Raw genomic sequence first — 21,261 nt, forward strand, 5'->3', positions numbered from 1 at the left:
CACCATCAGAGATTTGGTTCTCTCCCCTCAAAGCTCAGCCTGGAAACCCGGGGAAGCCGCAGGTATGGGAGCGGAGAGGGGCGAGGGTGTCCAGGCAGGAGGGTGAGGAGGGCAACTGACAAGTGCCTCACAGGGTCCGCCCCACCTGGGGCCTCAGAACACAGGCAGGCAGGTGCTGGTGTCCAGGGCCGCGTGGTCCAGGTCAGAAGAGGCCGCAGGAGCAGGAGACAGAAGTGGGGTCCTTGGGACCAGAGAGGGGGCAGGGACCCACGCTTCCGCAGGCATCAGCACAGCACAGCCAGGGGGCTGCCACACCTTAGGGGGCCAGTGACAGAGGTCCAGAGACAAGACCACCAGTCCCACCACATCAGGCACCCACAGAGGAGCCCTTCTCCCAGAAGCCCTGGGTACATACAGACCACACTCCCTGCAAGGGGAAGTGGAAAAATTCTTGGAAGAATGGCCATTTACCCAAAAGAAACAGAGTAACCTTTAATTGACAAATATAAGTACCACCCATCCTAACATCCATTCCGAACAAGGAAAGAACAGTCAGACTATAAAGAACCTTGTGCTGTGCATTCTCAGCGTTTAAAAGTTTCTACTCTCATATAATCCAGATTTTGCTCTCCACTGAGTGAAGATTGTCTTTCAGGGCCCCAGGCCGCCGGAGTTGACCATCTTTCTTACTCTGATGCGCCCAGCACAATCCTTGTCCCTTGGGCTTCTGTCCAGGTGCTCCATCTGATTGAGATGCTGTCTCCCTCCATTCTGATCTCTCACTCTTAACCATTTTTCAGTCCCATTTAGACATTCACTCCACCAAGCTCCTCCCAGGAAAAATGGACTTCTCCTCCCCTCCCCTCCCCTTCCTCCTCCCCTCCCCTCCCCTTCCTCCTCCCCTCCCCTCCCCTTCCTCCTCCCCTCCCCCTTCCCCTCTCCTCTCCCTTCCCCTCCTCCTCCTCTCCCTCCTCCTCCTCCCCCTTCACCCCTCCTCCTCCCTACCCCCTTCCCTCCTCCCCACCCATTTGCCTGTATCTCGTTCTTACCACACTTTTTCTCACAATCACACACCCCCATCTGCTGGACTAGAGCACAGTATTTACACACACATAAAGAATCTAGATTCTCACTGCAACCTGACCCTCGAGGTGAGGAGCAGGTATCGCCACTCTCATTTACACAGGCACTTGGCTCAAAGTTCATTGCTTGTCCAGCTTCAAATAGTGAGTAAAAGAAATATTTGTCAAATTGGATCCAGAGTCAATAAGCTTCCAGATCCCGAGCTGCATACCCAGAGTCCAGATCTCAGCCCGAGTCCAAATCCTGTCTCTGCTACTGTTCCCCACCAGACAGAAAGACAGATGATAGGTGATAGATAGAGGATTAATGGCTGATGGATAGAGAGATGACAGACAGACGAAGTTATTGATGGATCTATTGGGGCATGAGTGTGGTCAGAGAGAATACAAATGACAAAGCCAGTGAGGTAAAACTTCAATAGCTGAATCTAAATAAAGGGTGAAAAGATGTCCTTTGTCCTAGTCTTACTTTTCTGTTAGTTTGAAACTATTTTCAAATAAAAAGTTAAAACCACAACAAAATTTCCTGTTTTATTTTTCATTTCCAGCGCTTCTCCTTGTGCTGGATAACTACTGGCTTTTACGCCACACTATCCTTCCGGAGGTTCCGAGGCAGGTGTGGGATGAGGCCGGGTCCAAGGCCCCTGCAGCCAGCGCCACCCATGGCCCACCTCTGCAGCAGGGGGAGACACGGGCAGGACTGAAGACCAGCCACCGCGCCAAGTCTGCCCCCACCAAGATGCACTCCACGCGTCTTTTTCTAAGTTTTCGGTTGCCCCAACCAACTCCAGTGGCTTCCAAGGCAGCCCACATGCTCTTCCTGCCACCTTCTTGGGGGTCTTTAGGTTGTTTAACAAGGACACAAGTAAGGGCCGGTCCCTGACCCCAAAGTGGGTCCCTCCCGAGTCGCTCTCCCGTCCACCTCTTCCTCCGAGTTGTGCTGGCCCAGCACGCCCACCTGTGCGCACCCCTCACCCGCTGCTGAACTGTCGGGGGGAGCGAGCCCAGCACGGGGCTTACAAGGGAGGGGCCAGGGGCGCGGGGAGGGGGATACGGACGGAGGGGGCGGTAAGGGAGCGGGGCGGGACGTGGGGCGGATACCCGGCGCCGGGACGGAAGGGAGCTCGGGGGCGGGGGGCGCGGGGAGCGCGGGGCGGGGACGGGGTACCGCGGGGGCGGAGCGGCAGCCTCGGGGCACAACCCGGGCAGGGGACTTGTCGGCAGCCGCCGGGCGCCGCGCAAGGACCTCGGGAGGCGGGAGCCGCGTCGCTGCGCACGGGCTGCCCGGCCCAGGTCCGTGCCGCGGAGCCGGGATGAGGGCGCCCGCGCTGCTGCCGCCCGCGCTGCTGACCTGCTGCGGCTGGCTGCTCGCCCCAGTGAGTGCGACCCCAGCCCCCGCCCGCCCTGCCCTGCGCGCCGCCCTCCCCGGAGGGAGCGCCCCCGCGCCCGGCTGCGCTGCGCTCCCGAGTCCGGCCGCGGGCTGGGCTGGGGGCGCGGGGAGCGGGGCTGGTCTCGGGGTCCCCACCCGCCCGCCGGGCTCGCGGGAGGGAGCAGGGCCGCCGGGGACGCTCTGGACCCTCCCCGCCGAGCGCGAAGAACCGAGCTCCCCGCCCGGCCGGGTTGGAGACGGGCTGGGAGGATGCGTTTGCTCTGTCCCCTCCACCGTCCCGGGTTCGCTGGGAATAAGATCCAGTTTCTTGCTCGACGCCCTTCCCAGCGGAGCGGGTCCGGCCGCGTCCTCCCGGAGGCTGTGGCCGGCGAGGACGGTTCGCGGGCCCAGGGACGCCCGAGTCGGGTGGTGGGTCGGGCTTGGTCACCTCCGCAGGCCTCACGTTTCCGAGGGAAATTGCAGTGAGCTTTGTCTTTAACTACTTCCCCTTCCGACTCCTAGTACTGTTGCTGCTTTTTGTTTTGCTTCAGTGTGTGTCAGGGAGACGCTACAGATGTAGCTACAGAAAGTTGATTTGTTTAATCATCATTTAAGAGCACCGGAAGAAACGATATGCTGAATAGAAATTTGTTAAATGAGTGTATTTGTAGATTATTTAATTCTCAGCAATTCTTCCTTTTATTTGAAGACCCTTGAAAAAAACCACAGAAACTGTGAACCCTATTTCTTGCTTCCCTCTCTGACAGACTGGAGTCAGTGTTGGCGTGTGTACACATTCGCGTTTTCTATCGCGGCCAGATCACTGTCTGTATTGACTCATATCCCCCTTAAGGTTGTGGAGCCAAGGATGGAGCTATTTAGAGAAAGTTGTCATTGCTGAGGATATTTTGGGTTCCAGGAGGGCATGAACCTAGCCCACCCCTCAGGGTTGCCAAACTCCCTTGTCTAGTGTGAAGGCAGACCAAGTCTTTCCTCCCTCAGAGGGATGCTGTGAGGATAAGAACCTCCCTACTAATTTTAGTGCTTTGAAAGAGCTAGTTAAAAGTACCAGGAATTATTACGGTTAATGCTGCTTTAACGTCTAGGATGTCCCCAAATAAGTCATTGCTGTGCATATTCCAAGAATGTCAGATATCATGGTGTCTTTTATACCTTAACAGAAATCCATTTTTCTTTTTAAGGCAAAATAATTTCCCTAAATCTGAAATTTAAGCTGTTGACTTGTTCAGGTGTGAAAAATACAGCCTGAAACCAGGAGTTTGTACAGTGGTGGCTGCCCAGTGATGAGCCGGGGGGGGGGGGGGGGGTGGGACCCAAGCTTCAGGTCTTTTTAAAAATGAGGGTAAATGTGGCAAAAGTATTCAGCATTAAGTTTCTTCTCAATTTTGTTAGGAAATGTTATTCCTGGTTAGAATTCTGTTGACTTATTTCAATAGTAGGATAATTAAACATAGATGGCCACAATATACGCAAGAGTATGGTTTTCTTTAGTAAAAAGTTTGTTCTTACATGAGAGCAGGGGGGCACAGCTCCAGCCTACAGCGTATTTGTGGGCAGTGGGAGGTGGCCAAAAAAAAAAAGAGAAAGTTGGACCTTTGTGAAAATAGAGACCAGAGAATATTATCTTCCAAGACTGGAACAGTATGTGGCTTTGTCTTTTGCGCACGTTGATGGACAATGTTGTTCACCGTTTGTGTCACATCTTTAGTTCCTGTGATGGAGCCTGACGGGAAGTCCCCCACGTCTTGCTCAGTGGAAACCTCAGTGCTGTGACTCTCACCCAGTCCTCTCCCTACTCACCCCTGATCTTTTTGAAAAGCTCCTTCACACCAAATTCTAAAGTTCAGTTTTGAATGTGACCTGCAGCCTCTAAAAATAAAGTTATCCTATTAGGGCTTTCCAGAGCCTGGCCTTAGATGAAGCACGCTGGCGTCTGGGGTTGTGTGCAGTCATTGAGAATGGGCTTAGGAGTAAACATGTATTTACTTTGATTAAATCAAGGGCTATGAAGTGGAGGACTCGAATATTGAAAGATTATTGGATTAAAGAGCTCTATTACCACCAAATTAGTACTAACAACATAAAATGTATTACGTTAGTAAGTTTGTTTTCCTGCCCAGAAAAAAAATTCTATCAGGTTTTATATTTGTTTACTAATTCCTTTACAAAGTAAATAGTGAAGCTTTTTTTCAAATAACCATGCCAAAATATGAACGTGATTGCTTTTAAATGAGTGTTAGTTTGGAAGCAGTTTAGAACTGTGAAGTTTTGAGGGCTTTTATGTAGAAATTTTACTTGACTTCCCCATTATAGTGGAATTTTCAGTTATTTCTGTTTCTTTTAACCTTGAGCAGGTGAACAGCATTCACCCGGAATGCCGGTTTCATCTGGAAATACAGGAGGAAGAAACAAGATGTGCAGAGATTTTAAGGGCCCAAACAGAAACATTCAAAGGTAAGGCAGGTCCCTGGCGAGTGAGCCTGTGCCCCGATGGTGTGCACGAGCTGACGTGCAAGTCGCTTGCACCTCACTCGGAGAACTGGCGTTTAAGGTCACCTGTGTGTTTTAAAAAAAGTCTGCTTCCACTGTCGTTTAATGAACTGCTGGCAAAACTCATAGCATTGTGAGTAGTGGGCAGCGGGGTGTGTTTGGGGCGGGGGGATCATTCACACAAACCTTTTAAAAGAAAGCCTCACCCTTAACAGTGATAGTTTCCGTGGTCTGAGATAGTAGCAGCAGTTACTGAAGTAATTTAATGGGCGTTGTTACACTTTGCAAAAGCAACTCCATTTTCCATGGAATGAGTATTCATGCGATTTCTTGCATTTAAAATTCTTAAGTTACATCACAGATGATTTTGATCCAGTTAAGAATGGTGGGAATTTATCAGAAATCAAACAGGAAAATGAGACTTTTGCTTTCCTGAAGGACAGACCGGTTATGAGTACAGTGAGCTTGCTGACTTTACTTCTCTACGTCCCGGAAGCAATGCCAGGACAACGTGCACTCACCCTGGGCACCATCTCGTATCTGTAAACTTTGAAGGCTCTGGGATAACATCCAGATCATAAACAATAGCAAAAACCTCTTGTCCTTCCGTTTTCTTTTTCTCTGTTCTGTGTCATCATTTGTTCTCCTCAAGAAAAAAAAAATTAAAATCAAAGTACAGCCATGTGTTCAAAGTCTGGTGTCCTGCGGAGGCCTCAGATGGGAGTCACAGACATGGGCGTGTTCAGACCTGTGCTGCCCAGTAGAAGCAGGGTGCAAGCCTCATGGGTGATCTTGAACTTTCTAGTAGCCACGTTAAAATAAGTGAAAAGAAACGTGATTTTAATTTTTAAAATATATTTTATTTATCCAAATATATCTGAATCATGATCATTTTAACTTGTAATCAATATAAAACATTGATGAGAAATTTTACTTTTTTTTTTTTTTTTTTTTTTTTTTGCGGTACGCGGGCCTCTCGCTGTTGTGGCCTCTCCCGTTGCGGAGCACAGGCTCCGGACGCGCAGGCCCAGCGGCCATGGCTCACGGGCCCAGCCGCTCCGCGGCATGTGGGATCTTCCCGGACCGGGGCACGAACCCGTGTCCCCTGCCTCGGCAGGCGGACTCTCAACCACTGCGCCACCAGGGAAGCCCAAATTTTACTTTTTTGTACATTAAATCTTGGAAACTCAGTGTACATTTTGCACTCACGGTGCATCACAATTCGGACCACACATTTCAGGTATTCATAGGTGACCAGCAGCTCTGGTGTGCCCCTTCCTGTGCCCCTGGAGCCTCCACTCCCTCGGCTGAAAAATGAAGACTCTGGCTGTAGGGTTCCTTCCAGCCTTCAAGACCTGTGATTCTGCAGTGTACACGAGATCCCGAGAGCCATGTGTTCCAAAAGGTCTGCTCGAACACTGTCCAGAGGAAGGCAAGCAAGGTGGCTCAAACGTGGCCTGAGGATCTATGCTGTGCAAAGCCACGTGTGACCGCTAGCCAGCTACTAGGATCCATGACGCCAGGTCTTGCCAACCAGGGTCTCAGGACAAGACAGTTGTCATGGCCACTGAGGTCTGTTCCCTCAGAGAAATTTAAGAGACTTAGGGGAGCTAAATGCCGAGAGGAGACAGGCTGAAACCCTTGGGAGCACCTAGTCGGTGGCAGGGACCAGGTCCAGTGAGCACAGCACACTGTCCACGAGGCCTCCTGAATGGGGGTGGGGCACTGTCTGCCACATCCGCAGTGGGTGACCCTTGGCCTCTGTTGGGAGACTTCCGAGGGAGGAGCCTCTGCCCCCTCACGCCATTATCGGGCAGTCTAGTTGTTGGGCTCTGAGGCTGCCCATAAGCGGCATCCGCGCACTGCCATGAATGGGGGGCAGCCGTGAACAGAACCCCTTCTTCACGTGGGGCATCTGCGGGCACTGAGCGGGCTCACAGCTCTGCTTCCTCTTCCCGGGGCTGAGTACCTCCAGTTCCTACAGCTGTCACCGGACACGCTGCCGGGCCCTCGGCCACAGGCTCCGGACACATGCAGACACTCGCGGAGCAGGAAGGGAGGAGAACTTTCCCACTGACATAATGGAAGGCATACTGAATTGTAGTCAGTTGATGACTGTTGATAAATCCTCTGCCCACAGCCCACCTGTCCCTCACGTTCACCTGGGAACTGCTCCCCTCCCCTCGCCCCTCTCATAACTGCTGTTTTGGGGGAAATCTCCCGAAGTACCATCTTAGTGTTTCTTTCTTGTCACTCTTCACTTCCCATACTCACCAAGAACATTTTGTTAACACGACAAAACTGGCAGAGCACGCGGCAGGGAACACGTAACTTTTAAGGAATGGAGTTTGGCTGTGACTTTCCCTTGGAGGAGACGCCCTCGCGCTGGGTCAGGGTTGACCGGGCATCGGGTGCAGCATCTGCACGTTTGTGTCCACAACTCACCTTGACAGACGTGGCACCTGGGGGAACAGGGCGAGTCCAAGGAGGCTAGTTCTGTCCATTGTGCAGTAGGGTGTGTGGTCCTTGATCAGGTTTCTTTAATAAAAAGACTCTTCACCTCTGGTTGGCTCCGGTAGATGGAGTGTGGCCTTAATTAGCTCAAAACAGTGTCCTTTTAGTTCTGCTCCTTCCAAGGGCTCGGGTCTGTCCCTGTTCCCTGTCCAGCAGTGCCCGAGTGTGAGCCGTGGCGCGTGGCCGGGCAGGGTGGCGTTTGGCCGCGGGGATGTGGGGAATGTCCCTCACCACCTACTTCTTGCTCTGGAGAAATGCAGGCGCCGAATTGCCCAGCCTCCTATTTTCACAGGATGTCAGAAATGCAAACTCTAGGTAAAATGCTCCAGTTCTTAAAGTTTGCAATGAGTACTTTTTAAAAAGTTCTTCAGGAGCAGGCAGACCTCCTGTGTGGTTGCTGCCAGAGCTGCCAGGTTGCTCTCTGCGTGGCAGCTGGGCCAGGCGGGCCCCAGTTGGGGAGCCCCTCGTGGTGCAAAGATGGGCCGGGACGTTTAAAACACTCAACAGGGCTCCCTCGCAGGCTCTGCTGCCTGGTTCAGCGTTCCTCAGGGTGACCTGTGTGTGACCCACACAGACGTGCTGGACAGTGGACGGCACAGCCTGTGAAGATCTTGGCATCAGCTTGAGCAGAAAGAACGTCTTAGGTAAAGGCCATAAAACATCTCCCCTGTTTGGAGCCATAGGGAAAGGTGTCATTCACTCTTTGCAATGACGAGTATCAGTCCTTGGACATTTTCTTATATTGAAGGCTCTTATTTTAATAATAGCTCGACAGCAAAAATACCTGCCCCTGAGCCCTTTCACCTTTGACCCGTGGCAAGAGCTCGCGGATGGCAGCCGCCCTCGGGAAGGAGGTGACGCCACGGTAGCCGGCCTGGTACCCTCGACTTTCTGTAGAAAGGCAACTCGTGTTCTAAATTCCCGTTTTTCTTGTTGCTCTTTGAGATCTGCATGGCTCGAATACCAAGGATATAAATAGTACTGAGTTACCAGAACGAAGGTACTATAGATGAAGCGAGCTGGGAGCTGAGTGAAGGCCTTGCAGCTGGATGGGGTGCGGGCGATTCCAGGGCCAACGGTGTGCACCTGCTTCACGAAATTGAAAGTGAGATGAGATATTGAGGGTCTGTAGGAGCTACAAGCGATGGGTGTGAAAGAGCACCAAAGACGCAAGAAAATGAGTTTTCAGTTCTACTGAGATAATTTGTATAAGTCTAACAAGGAATTCTTTTTATTACATGTTGAATCCAAATTCAAACAAACCAACACATAAATCTAGACAAAACCAATTTTAATTCTAAACCCCTTTAAGGGATTCACTTTGTAAAAAAGGAAAGCTTAGGAGGTATTTAGAGCTTTGTGAGCTAATACTGATTCATAGCTAAGACTAACTTAATCCTGCCAATGAGGCAGTCAGGCCACGGATGCCTGAGAATATAGCTCAAGGCAGCTCTGTCCCCGCACGGGGGGTGCTGACCGCGGTGGTAAGCAGTGACTCAGCTCTCCAGCTCTGCCCGGTGTTCCTGCCTGTGCGTGGGTCACATGGGAACTTTCCTGTGACTTCACATCATTTTTGCCCAGATCGGGGCGGGGAGGGGGGCGGTGGTGGTGGTGGTGGAATGTGACCTATATTTCGGAAGGACAAGGAGGTACCCATGTTTCTTGACAGCTCCACAGTCTGGGCCAGGTCCTGAAGGACCCACGGTCCTGGGCCGTGGCTGAGGTGGGTATGACAGTGAACATTAGCTCAAGACCGGGGCCCCGGGGAGGTGCTAGACGAAAGAACTTACTTTTCTCTGACGTTTCTCAAACAAAGAATACTGGACTAACTTTGATCCACTTGTCAAGGAGCTGTGGCGGGCATGGATACTGCCCCCTTCAGGCTAACAAGTCACCCTGCCACGGTTTCCCGGATGCCCGCAGAAGGCACGGGCGCTGTCAGACAGCATCATCAGAGGGAACCTGCTCCTGGCAGCGCGGGCAGTGTGGGCGCCACGCTCCCACTCCTGTGGGTTCCCTTTTCCCCAGGCCCTTCAGGACCTGTGTGGAGAGGCCCACGGTGCGCTTTTGTCCTGGCTGAGGAGCCTGAACTTGGGAGACCCCAGTGTCACAAGGAGGCTGCTGGTGTCCTGCCCAAACTCCGCTCCAGAGAAAGATGCATTCTTGGTTATTGAGGTCAGCCTGAGGGCCGCACTCTCTGTCTGCCAAGGCTGTTGCTCTACAGACGTCCTCAAAAAGAGTCCGGAGCAAAGCTGCCAGTGCCTTTTCCCAAGACACGCCCATGCAGTGGGCGTGCTCCAGCTCCAGCTCCAGCTCCAGCTCCCAGCTCCAGGAGGGCGACTCTCAGGAGGCGTGGACGTCCTGCTTCTCTTCTCCAGGGCGTGCTGTGGCCTCTGGGCCATAACTCCCCACTCTGTGCTGTTGGTCCCTCTACGACGTTGTCCACTGTCCTTGCAGCCACAAGATCCTGCACAGCACTTGGCATTTAAAAAGGTGTCAAATAAGCTTTTGCTGAACAAATTAATGAAAAACTTCATATTAAAAATTGTGATATATGCACATAGAAAAAATGCCATACATACACAGCATGTGTGTCCCTCCCTCTTAGAATTCACGTGTGCACAGTGTACGTGTATCCCTCCCCATTTCACTGTGCAGATGGAAGCCAGCTCTGGCCTGTACTTTGTTTTTCTTTTTTTTTTTTTTAACTTTAGCAATGTATTTGGCAACCGTTCTGAATTGGTTTATACTTTCCTTTTAAGAGCTATGTAGTATTCTAACAGATTTCCTTAGTCTGTCCCAGGCTCCTGGACTTTTAGGTAGCTTACAAGCAATACTCTAGTGACTGCATTTCTTCATGACAGTAAAATATTTCACCAGCAATTGAGGGTTGACTTCAAGCCACTATGCATGAAATCAGAACGTCCTTCTCATATGACTAAATAACATCATTTTAAGAGACTTGCTTATTTCTGTGATGGTTGTGTCACACAGAATATAATTAATTACATCCCACTTTTCATCTCGTCTTTCCTTCCTGCATCTCTTTGTCACAGAGGAAACTAGGCAGCTTCATGAGCGTGTTCTCTTCAGAAAGTCCCGTGGCGGAGTGACCCTTGTCTGCAACTCTTCTCTGACCCCCCGCCCCGGCCCCGCACCGAGGCAGCGCTGCCTCTGGCCCAAGGGCAGGTGGTGGTTGCCCCTCTCCCTGACGAGCGTCTGTTCCCGGTCCTTAGCTGACCTGCGAGTGGGACTTGTGAGCAGACTTCCCTCCATCTTACCTCCTTACATCCATGTGGGTCAGAGGGCGCCTGCTGCCTTTCTGAGGTCAGCGTGATGTGAGGCCCATCATTCCCTTTCAGTTTTCTCTCTGATGTAGTACGTTCTTGTTCTCGTCCAAATAGCTCTTTGAGCTGATAAGGCAAACAGCCTGATCTGTTTTTTTCCTTAGGGTGGGTCTTTTTGTATGCAATTTCTTCTAACTTCTAAACTCAATAAGGTCAGCTACCAGCCTTGGATATTTAAATAATAATTACGTATTGGTTTGATTTTCTGAAAGTAATGGCTTTAACTTTACTTTTTATAGGAAACAAATCTCGCTGAAAAAAATTCTACTCTGAGTTAAACTTTTATGCTTAAACTCATGAAAGGAATCATGCGTGAGAAGTCAATTACTAGCAGGTAGAGCATCAGCACACCTGGAAGCCACAGGTGAGGAGGCTGTAACCCGTGCTCTGCTGGGTCACAGGAAGGAGCTTGGTGCCACTCGGCATTGCTGCTGTTGGGGACCAAGCTACTTCTCCCGCGCATCTTTCTAAGGTGCTGGTGACCCCAAGACACAGCTCAGCCAGCTGCTCGCAGCCGCCTCCCCCGCGAGCACCTCTCCGCCTTCCATGCCCCCACTTAGTGTCACGCAGGCCGCGTCCTGAAAAGGTCCCGTCACTCTTCCCGCCGGTGGGGCTGGTTCTGAGGCTGCAGCCCCCCCTCCAGGGGAGCCTGCAGTGCAGGTTCAGGCTGTTGAGTGGTTTCCTGCGGTCCACCGTCTCGCATCCTGTGATGTGAAAGTGCAGGGTCCCTTTCTGGGGTGGGAGAGCCTGCAGGAGGCTCCTCGGCACACTGCACTTCAGTCACAAGCGGCCAGTGAAGCCGCTGTCCCTGCTGCAGCCCCCGCCGTCTGGCGCTGGCTCATGGGCGCATGGCCGGTGCTGCCACGATGGGGGCAGAGTTACACGTGTCAGCCACGCGCCCCCCCAGGTTCCCGGGGCTTCAGTTGTGCATGTTTTGGTCGCTTGGGCCGGTCGCAGCCCTTCCCGGGCACCCATTCACTAGCGAGTTTTTGTAGAGTTTTCTGGGTCAAGCATCCATTCCAGTGGTTGTCTCTGAGCCCTCGTAGCGGGGCCTGTTCTTGGGGGGTCGCCTTGGATCATGGAGTGGACTGTCATTGCTGGAGCCTTGGCTGGCTCTGTCGTTCACTGATTTTTCCAGCATGTTCTTATTGAGCAGATACCAGGCTAGAAGGGTGATGAGAAATTGGGCAGGACACGTCATCCCCTCTGGGAACTCCAAATCAGGCCCCCGATGGCAACGCACCGGGCGGGGAGCAGGGATAACGGGGCTTCGAGTCAAAGGACTGAAGGGTTTCTGGGGGGAAATCGGAGAATCTGAACATGGAATAACGTCAGTCTACTCTGAACGAGAAGCTGACAGTGACAGAAAAATGGCTAAGGGCTTATTTTATCTTTACTCGGAGATTACGGCAGAAAAAAGGTGAGTGGGGAAACTACCAAGAAGAATGGAAGCTTTTTGACCATAAGCTAATTGGTGATCGGTACTTTGGTAATTGACTATATAAACTTGCTGTGTGTTCGGGGACGGTGGTCTCGGCTTCCATGGTGCCCTGTGCTCGGCCCTGGAGCAGCCCTGTCCCACCTGCAGCTGATCACCACCACCCAGCCCCAGCCGCCTCCTTGGCCTCTGCACTGGGTGTGGCCCTCCTCATGATGATGAGCGCACCCCCTTGTACTCCAGGGTAGGGGGCCATCTTGGTTCCTCAGCCTCTTGGCACCAAGGCATCTGCCAGGGACCCTCCTGTCCGGCGTCTGTTGACCCAGGAGCAGACATACGGACCTTCCCGGTGCCCAGGACGGAGGGAAGGCTCCGAGTGTCCACTCTCAGGACAAGGACGGGAGATGTCCACAGAGCAGGCGTTGGGGGGTCCCAAGCTTGATGCCGGAAGGTGGTCGTCAGCCCATCAAGGTGAGGAAATGGGAGTGGACTTTCCAGTCTCTCATCCAAGCTGGTGGCAGAGCCCAGCTCCCTGGACCCTAAGTCAAGCACTCTTTTCACAAAGCCATACTTGGCATCTTAGAAAGAGAGCCATGCTTTAGATGAAGGTCTTCCTCTCCAAAGCCTGCTTCAAAGGTGAGGGGCCTCCTCTGAACTACCATGGCTACAGGGAGATTGGCCTCATGTCCATCTAATTGTCTGCACCTTCCACTGAAGCTTCCCCTTGGGGTGAGGATCCCCACCAGTTCACTCACTTTGTGACAACAGCCCCTTCTCTCCTCCGGCCCACGGCGAGGGCTTTGGGGCAGCACGTTCATTTGGTGAGTCCTCCTTGACTTCCTGGCCATCAGCTTCCTCATGACACGCCTGGTTCTCTGTGTATCAACAGGAACCATCAGAGGCGGCCGGGGTTCAGCCGCAGGCGGAGGCCCCGCAGTGCAGGACGTTGAATCAGGGCCCAGAGCGCCCCAGATGTCTGCACCTTAAACATCGCCCGGGCTGTGACCTGCCCTGGGTAGGGCTCCCGCAGCTCAAGAACTGACACTTTCAAGGCACCTCTTATCCACTCCAGGGAAGGGTTACTACTGCTTTGCGAGCAGTCTCTGACTTCTTACAGCTACTTCCTTCTCTGCAAGGGAAGGACTGAGGCCTGTGTGAGGGGACACTGAGGGTGAGGCCAGGCCTCCTGGCTGCCCACTGGGCCCCGGCGACAAGGACAGCACGTGCCTCCTGTGTCCCCCCGGCAAGCGCTGTCGCTCTGCTCCCGTGTGGCCCCGTGCAAGGCACCCGAGCTCACCAAGTTCGGGGTGGGGGGGGTGGGGAGCGTTTGCTCCTGGGGCTTGCTGCAGAGCTCGGAGCTGGTGGGCAGGCCGCGCGGGCAGGTAGGAGAGGTGTGTGTCGGCACCCAGAGCAGCCGGATCCAGCCGTCGGGAGGGCTGGGGGCGCACACAGGGGATGCGTGGGTGAAGGAAGGAGCACAGCGTTGACCCGCAGCCTGGAGCTGGCCCCAGGGGAATTCTGAAAAGCGCGCTGTCTGCCATGAGCTGTTTCGGGACGGTTCACGGAGCACACACTTCTGAGAGGAGCTGGGGGGGGCCTCGCAGGCGGGTCACGTTTCAGGTGGAGGTGACGCAGGCGTGCTCCACGGCAGAGGACGGGAGGCTGGCGGAGCAGAGGCCAGGCCGCAGGGAGAGGGTGGCTGAGAAGGTGCCGCGGCCACATGGTGGTGGGGGCAGCCGCCCCAGGAGCGCAGGAGAAAGGAAAGCACACAGGAGGAGCTGGGGCCCGGGGAGGGCGCCTTCGGGGCTGTGGTGAGCAGCGGCTGCTTCTGGGGAGCCTAAGCAGAGGCAGAAGGAAGGGCTGGGAGGGAGGCTGGAGCCTGCTCACCAGTGGGACCATCTGGGGCAGCAGGTCCTGGAGGCAGGGGGAGTGGCCAAGGGCGGACCTGAGGGGCTCGGCCCAGAAGGAGGGGGAGAGAGGGGACTGAGCGCCCGGCACAGCTCCCGGGGTGGACGGGGCTGGAGGGGCCAGCAGGATGGGACCCAGGGCGCTGAGCTGTGGACGTGCCAGGGGCCCCTGGCCCCCAGCCCTCGCACACAGCCTGGGAGGATGGTCCCGCACGAGGCCGGCCTCGGCCAGGAGCTGTAGACGCCACAGCCAGGCGTCCTGCCCTGGGGGGCACGCGCAGCTGTGCGGCTGCTGTGCTGTATGAGGACGATCTGTCTTGGCGCTGGTAGATGGATGTCCCGGCTCGATCCCAAGACATCGCCCAAGTCCTGCTCATAAATCCACGCAAGATTACCCCGGGAATAACATGGCAGGACTCCCCACGCATCCAGTCCCAGCCTGTCAGCTGAGTCCAGACGTCCCCTCGCGGACGCCGCTCGGCTCTGCTAGCCTGGGAGCTCATGTGACACCACCAGCAATGCCCCAGGTGGTCACAGACATTGGAGGGAAGGTTGTTGAGAACGTGTACAAAAGACACCAGCAGACATCTCGACGGTGAAAGGCACAGCATCTGCACAAATTTACCTCCCCAGCAGTTTTCCTAAACTGACCCTGTAGCAGGACCTCACGGGGACTCCCGAGGGCCCCCGTTGTCCGGATGTCGGAAGAGAGGCGTGAAGGTGCTGGCCCCGTCTCGGAGGGATCTGCAGTCAGTCCTCGGGCAGCCGTGCTGGCCGGGACGCCGACCGCAGGCACTAGGTTCACCCAGTTTGGAGGACATTTTGATGTTTGGGGTTTACTGGATTCAGCGTATTCTTTAGACAGGTTCAAACTGGATCTCCGGATGTTCCTTTGAAAAACTCTTTTGTTCAGTTAACAGCTTTGGTTAGTTCTGGGTTTTGAGTCTTGGTTTAACGTTAGTTCAAGTCCCAAAATGCGACTCCAACTAATGGAATCCGTCTGAACTGAAGTTAAACTTCGCTACTTCCACATTCAAAGCTCCAAAGTGATTTGATCGAGGTGCCGTCTGGTGGCACTGCCCCCCCAGATGGTCTTTCCCAGGCCTTGGTTCATAGGTCGCCTCTAGCCCACCAAGGGTGGGATCATTGTAGCACCCTAGTTAGGATATTGGGGTGTCCAGGAGTTGTCTGAAGAATGAGTTCCCGGTAAAATACTCCTCGCAGCCCTCTAAGGCACTTGGAGTCGGAGCTGTGTCGTGGCGCCTGGGTTTGCCCCTGTGTAAAATCCAGGCTCTCATGCAGGGGGCCTAGGCAGCAGCATGGCCCTGGGCCTCGGTCCACACCCGAAGGCTTGACCTGCTGTGTGGACTCAGTTACAAGCAGGGGGATGTTGAAGAGCCAGCCCGCCTTGGTGCCCTGGTCGGCTTGTGAACTTGCAGTGTTCCTGCTGCAGGAAGACCTGGTGAGGCCCTCCTGGCCCAGGGCCTCCATCAGGTACCTCGGGCAGCCTCAGACCAGTGGGCGCTCGGGGAACATTTGTTGGAGAGACGAATGCTCGTCACTGCAAGTTTTAAGAGAGCATGGCTGCAGCTGGTCCAAACACTGTGCCGAGTCATGAGGAAAGGACAGTCTGCTGTTTGGAAGATGAATTGTTCCATCTCTGTCTGCACGGGCAGGGGTTTGTTATCAAACGCCCTGAGCTTGTTCTGTAAGTTGCTTTTGAGTCCTGATTGCAGCAGCTCCCCTCCCAGCATGTGGCCGGATTTCACCTGCACTGACTGTCTCTGAGAAGCGCGCAGCCCAGACATAGGCTGTGATTAGTTCTGGTGGGTTGTCACTCGGGGCGTTTCCCCTCAAAAGGCTCCTTTCCACTCTCTTCTGCCACTAGCAAGTACTGTCATCATGCCTGACTGCAGCATTACTAGAAAGGCGTTTGGCTCGGTACCCAGCATGGATGTAGCTCTCCTTATCTCACCACATGTATTTTAGGAATAAATGATGTAGATATGCATCCTTAGAGCAACAGAAAGAGAGACTCCTCCACTTGGTAGAGTTTGATCATCACTGTTAGTGGAGAGATTAGCTGGACTCTGTAGGACGCAGAGAAACAGGATATTTGTAATTGGACCCCCGAACAGGAAGCATCAAAGGTGCCCAAAGAGCAAATCCAAAGCTGAGAGCGGGGCTGGTGGGGATGTGGGCCAGTGTTGCAGAGCTTCCAGGTCCAGGGCAGGGTTCGCAGCGATCGCGTCACCGTCCGCAGGGCTGGGGGTCTGGACCCGCTCAGCATCATGTCTGCTTCCGCGGTGAGCGCTGAGACGCCAGGATGCAGCAGGTGGAACAGCGGGGCTCCCTGTGCCGCCGCTGCGGGGATAACGTCCACATCTCGACCCTGCCAACCCTGAGGTCAGGAAACAGACCCCCTTCTTGTGCTGTATGGCCAGCTCAGACCACTGGGGAACAGGGACTTGAGTGTCCAGGAATGGGAGTATTTGGAGGGGTGGTCTCAGCAGAAAGTCAAAGCAAGGTGATGGTGAGGATATGGCGAGATTTCTGCCGGTCGTGACTGCAGCTGCCCTTTGAAGGATCCAAACGCAGGACCAGGGCTGAGAGTAGAAGTTGCACACAGCCCTATTTTGGCCGTGGGGCATAGGACAAATTTGACAGTGACCGGAGCCCCAAGGGGATGGCTGCTCGTGGCCGCGCTGCTCTCGCGGCCCTGGGAGAAGTGAGAGGGTCGGGGCCGCCCCAGGCCACCTCTGTGACCTTTTGAATTCCTCTCTTTAGAACTGTTAAAGCAGAGTTTTAGCGCTCAGAGGATCCATGGAAATCTCCTGGATCAGCACGGTCCCCTCACGGGAGGAGAGGCAGGCGGCTGCCTGAATGTCAGCATTCTGGTGCCCGTTATGGCCCGCAACATCCCATTATGCTGTTTGGTCACCGCTTGAAAGTGACTCCAGGATCCTGAAAATGAAATTCTTCTTTCCCTTTGCAGTTGGCAGGTGGTCCGTGGGGCTGCTGGGCTTTCCCAGGCTTTCCCACCTCCTGGCTTTCGTGCCCTGTGGATGATTCACGCTCGGTCAGCCGGTATTTAAGGTCCAAAATGTCAGCTTTTAAAATTCTAACCATTCTTTACATGTATTAATTAGCGTTCTCTTGAAAGAAGAGCTGTTCCTCATCATTTGGGGAAGAACTACAGTCCCTTCTGAAAGAGTGGGGGAAAAGTCCAAGCACCTCGGGGGCATCTATTAAGTACTTAATAACTAGAATTCTGATCAGACAATTATTTCATCACTGCTATTCACAGCACAAGTAAAGTGGGTGTTGGAACATGTAGCCATTAAAAAAGATGGCACACATCACAAATGACATGAAAAATACGACATGTATATTGTTAAGTGAGAAAGCAAGGAATACTCCAGCATATAGGATATCCTGTGTTTGTGAGAAGAACGTACGTGACGTCTCTGTGTATGTGGTGTATGGGCAGGTGTATAGGATGTCATCGGGCCCTGTAGGGGCAGGAGCCAGACGCCCATGAGGGGCCAGGAGGAGGCCGCTAGGAGGGGGTGTTTCCCCAACACTCTCAGCATGGAAGGCAAAGGGGGCGGGGGCAGGACTGTTTGGGGAGAGGGTTTCTTTGGGGAGAGTCCTTGGAATGCTCTGTGATGTCTGCTCTCCTGTGGAGGGGAGGGAGGTCCCCCACCGGTGAAAGGACTTTCATGTTGCTGGGGGACACAGGGATGAGAGGTGGCTGGCAGCCGTCTTGGTGCAGCTGGGCAGAGAGGTCCACTGGGTCTCTAGTTGTCCTCTACTCAGGAGGACAGCCACCAGGGCAAGGGCCAAGAGGGGTCAGGGGCCACAGCTGGGGGGAGGCGGCCCCTGGTCCATGGGAGAGGAGGTGCTGGCTTCCACCACGAGCACCTGTGCCAAGACCCCTGAGTGCCTCCAAGCCCCCTGGAGCCCCGAAAACCACCACCAGCAGATCCGAACCCCAGTCTGCCCTCCACTCCCACTAGCCTGAAATAAGTCAGGTGGAGAAGGCATGTTCACTAAGCAGACCAGGCTGTGCCTTAGACCAGAGTGATCAGAAACACGAGGGGCCTAACCTGAGTTTCCTGCAGGACAGAGACTGTGCCCTGAGCCAGTGTGAAGGGCCCAGCTCCACCTGCAGCACAGACGTCTCTCCAGGTAGTCCATAAACATGAGCGGGGCTTTCCGCGCCAGATAAGGGTCCATGCGGCTTTGTCCTCGATTCCCGTCGTAACTTAAAGGGAAACATTAACAATGTCCGGAGCCCTTGATGTCCTGCAAATGAAGGAGGAGGATGTCCTCAAATTCCTTGCAGCAGGAACCCACTTAGGTGGCACCAACCTTGACTTCCAAATGGAACAGTACATCTACAAAAGGAAAAGTGATGGCATCTACATCATAAATCTGAAGAGAACCTGGGAGAAGCTTCTGTTGGCAGCTCGTGCCATTGTTGCCATTGAAAACCCAGCTGATGTCAGTGTCATATCCTCCAGGAATACTGGCCAGCGAGCTGTGCTGAAGTTTGCTGCTGCCACTGGAGCCACTCCTATTGCTGGCCGCTTCACTCCTGGAACCTTCACTAACCAGATCCAGGCAGCCTTCCGGGAGCCAAGACTTCTGGTGGTTACTGATCCCAGGGCTGACCACCAGCCTCTCACAGAGGCCTCTTACGTTAACCTGCCTACCATTGCTCTGTGTAACACAGACTCTCCTCTGCGGTATGTGGACATTGCCATCCCATGCAACAACAAGGGAGCGCACTCAGTGGGTCTGATGTGGTGGATGCTTGCCCGGGAAGTTCTGCGCATGCGTGGCACCATCTCCCGTGAACACCCATGGGAGGTCATGCCTGATCTCTACTTCTACAGAGATCCTGAAGAGATTGAAAAGGAAGAGCAGGCGGCAGCTGAGAAGGCTGTGACCAAGGAGGAATTTCAGGGTGAATGGACTGCTCCAGCTCCTGAGTTCACTGCTGCTCAGCCTGAGGTGGCGGACTGGTCCGAAGGTGTGCAGGTGCCCTCTGTGCCTATTCAGCAGTTCCCCACTGAAGATTGGAGTGCTCAGCCTGCCACTGAAGACTGGTCTGCAGCTCCCACTGCTCAGGCCACCGAGTGGGTAGGAACAACCACTGAGTGGTCTTAAACTGTTCTTCCACAAACTCTTAAAACGGAAATAGGTTGATGGAAAATAAACAGTTTCTAAAAAAAAAAAAAAAACATGAGCGGGTTCACCACCGCTGCAGGCTGCACACGGGCTCGCAGCACGAGCCACACCTCCTCGTGCCTGGACTGACGTGCTGTGTGATTGCACGGTCCAGGGCGTGTGCTGCTTTCGTAATTTAAGATCGCACGCCTGGAAGAGTCTGTCGAATTTTAAGGGTGTCTCAGTGAGGGGTTCGTATTGTTCCCTTAGGTACTGAGAAGTTCTTAGTGGACAGAGGCTGGTGTAACAGGATGTGGCGAAGGCTCTGATGTGCATGTAATGGGTCTCAAGACCTTGGGGGGTCATTGAGCCTCTTTAGGTGTGGACCCCCGCTGTGAAGCAGCGTGTTCGCCGAGAGCCAAAAGGTCCTTCCCAACTCTGAAGTTCTGCGGTCCTTTTTTTTTTTTAATTTTTTTTTTTAATTTTTTATTTTTGGCTGCGTTGGGTCTTTGTTGCTGTGCACGGGCTTTCTCTAGTTGCGGTGAGTGGGGGCTACCCTTCGTTGCGGTGCGCAGGCTCTAGGCGCGCAGGCTCAGTAGTTGTGGCGCACGGGCTTAGTTGCTCTGTGGCATGTGGGATCTTCCCAGACGAGGGCTCGAACCCATGTCCCCTGCATTGGCAGGCGGATTCTTAACCACTGAGCTGCCAGGGAAGCCCCTCTGTGGTCTTTTGAATGACCCCCAGCTGGCCCTCTGCCCCGAAGTCCTTGTTCACCAGGCAGAGCCCCAGCACTTACTTAAGGGGCTCACGAGGAGGATGACAGATGGAGTGAGGAAACGTGACATTGCTTCTTAAAGTGCTTTCTTCCTGTTCAGAGATGCCCAGCAGTTAGTGTGGCCTGAATCAGCGCAGACGGAAGCACAGGAAACAAGAGCAGCCCTGACAACAGCCCCTGCCCCCGAGGCACCGCCCAGCCGGCGCGTGGCCTCTGCGTCCTCGGCCCAGCAGTGCACCCTCGGACCCCACAGCAGGGAGAGCAGCCCTCACCAGGGGCTCCAGGGTCAGGGGCCCCTTGGGGCCACACTCCACCCAGGAGGTGCAGGTGGGTCGGCGACGTTCCATGCTGCCCACCCCCAGGCCGGGCTCAGTGCTGCCAGGGACGCCCAAGGGCGAAAGCGGCCTGGCTGGGCCGGGCCCCCGCTGTGTGTCTGTGCCCCACCCAGCCCGACCCACAGCACAGTGGCGCTGTGGGCAGGGCTGGGGAGCCTCCGGCAGCTCAGCCAAGCTCCATTCAACGCCTCGTTTACTCGTCTGTGCGATGAGACTTGGGGACACCCCGGGCCTGTGAGTTTGGGGGATGAAATGAGCTCATGAGGGTGGGACCCGGCCCCGCTGCTGCTGTCACTGCCCGTCCCGAGAGCAGTGCTTTCCTCAGTGGGCTCGCGGGATGCACTGGTCATCAGCACTGCCTTCTGGGTCTGTGGAGGTGCTGGGGGCCGTCGGGTGGAGCGTCCAAGGACGCCCGGCCCTTCGGCGGCGGCGTGAGACCGGGAGTCACCCCGCCGGCCAGACAGGCCTCCCTGTGCCAAGCAGGCCACTGATGAGCCGCCCGGTTGGCTCACCAGCACTCACCCGCCCTGCACGGGAGGAAGCCAGGCTTGGCGAGGTTGGGGCTGTGGCCTGGCGAGCTGTGGGCTCCGAGCCCGCCCTCCTTCCCGTGCCAGGTAGGGCGTGGCTGCCATGAGCCCCTGAGCGGTTCAGCACCACCGCAGGGACGGGGGTCAGCCTGGGTCTCTGGCGCAATGGCCTGGGGTGGGGCACGGGAACTTTCTAACAAGTCACCAGGGGCTGCTGCTCTGGGGCCCCGTCAGCACCCGCACTTGTAATCCTTGTGGTCCCGTCCAGCGCCTGCACCCCA

At 54.6% G+C, this 21,261-nt stretch overlaps 2 protein-coding genes across 4 annotated transcripts in view; both read left to right on the plus strand.

Moving 5' to 3' along the window:
- Positions 1-2,296: 2,296 nt before the first annotated feature.
- The window catches only part of VIPR2 (vasoactive intestinal peptide receptor 2), a 69,389-nt gene continuing 50,424 nt past the window's right edge, over positions 2,297-21,261 (plus strand). For all 3 annotated transcript variants that reach the window (XR_009541852.1, XM_060156244.1, XM_060156245.1), the window contains exons 1-2: positions 2,297-2,458; positions 4,827-4,926. Coding sequence is in view for 2 of the 3 variants with exons in the window: in XM_060156244.1 (XP_060012227.1) it covers positions 2,396-2,458; positions 4,827-4,926 (163 nt within the window). In the remaining variant the exon portion in view is untranslated. The remainder of the gene's footprint in view (positions 2,459-4,826; positions 4,927-21,261) is intronic.
- Positions 18,389-19,411, plus strand: LOC132524043 (small ribosomal subunit protein uS2). Its single transcript, XM_060155868.1, has one exon. It carries the CDS (start codon positions 18,456-18,458, stop codon positions 19,341-19,343), a length of 888 nt encoding a protein of 295 aa, XP_060011851.1. The 5' UTR covers positions 18,389-18,455; the 3' UTR covers positions 19,344-19,411.

The sequence above is a fragment of the Lagenorhynchus albirostris genome, chromosome 8 (assembly GCF_949774975.1).
Source record: "Lagenorhynchus albirostris chromosome 8, mLagAlb1.1, whole genome shotgun sequence".
In the NCBI taxonomy this organism is placed as follows: domain Eukaryota; kingdom Metazoa; phylum Chordata; class Mammalia; order Artiodactyla; family Delphinidae; genus Lagenorhynchus; species Lagenorhynchus albirostris.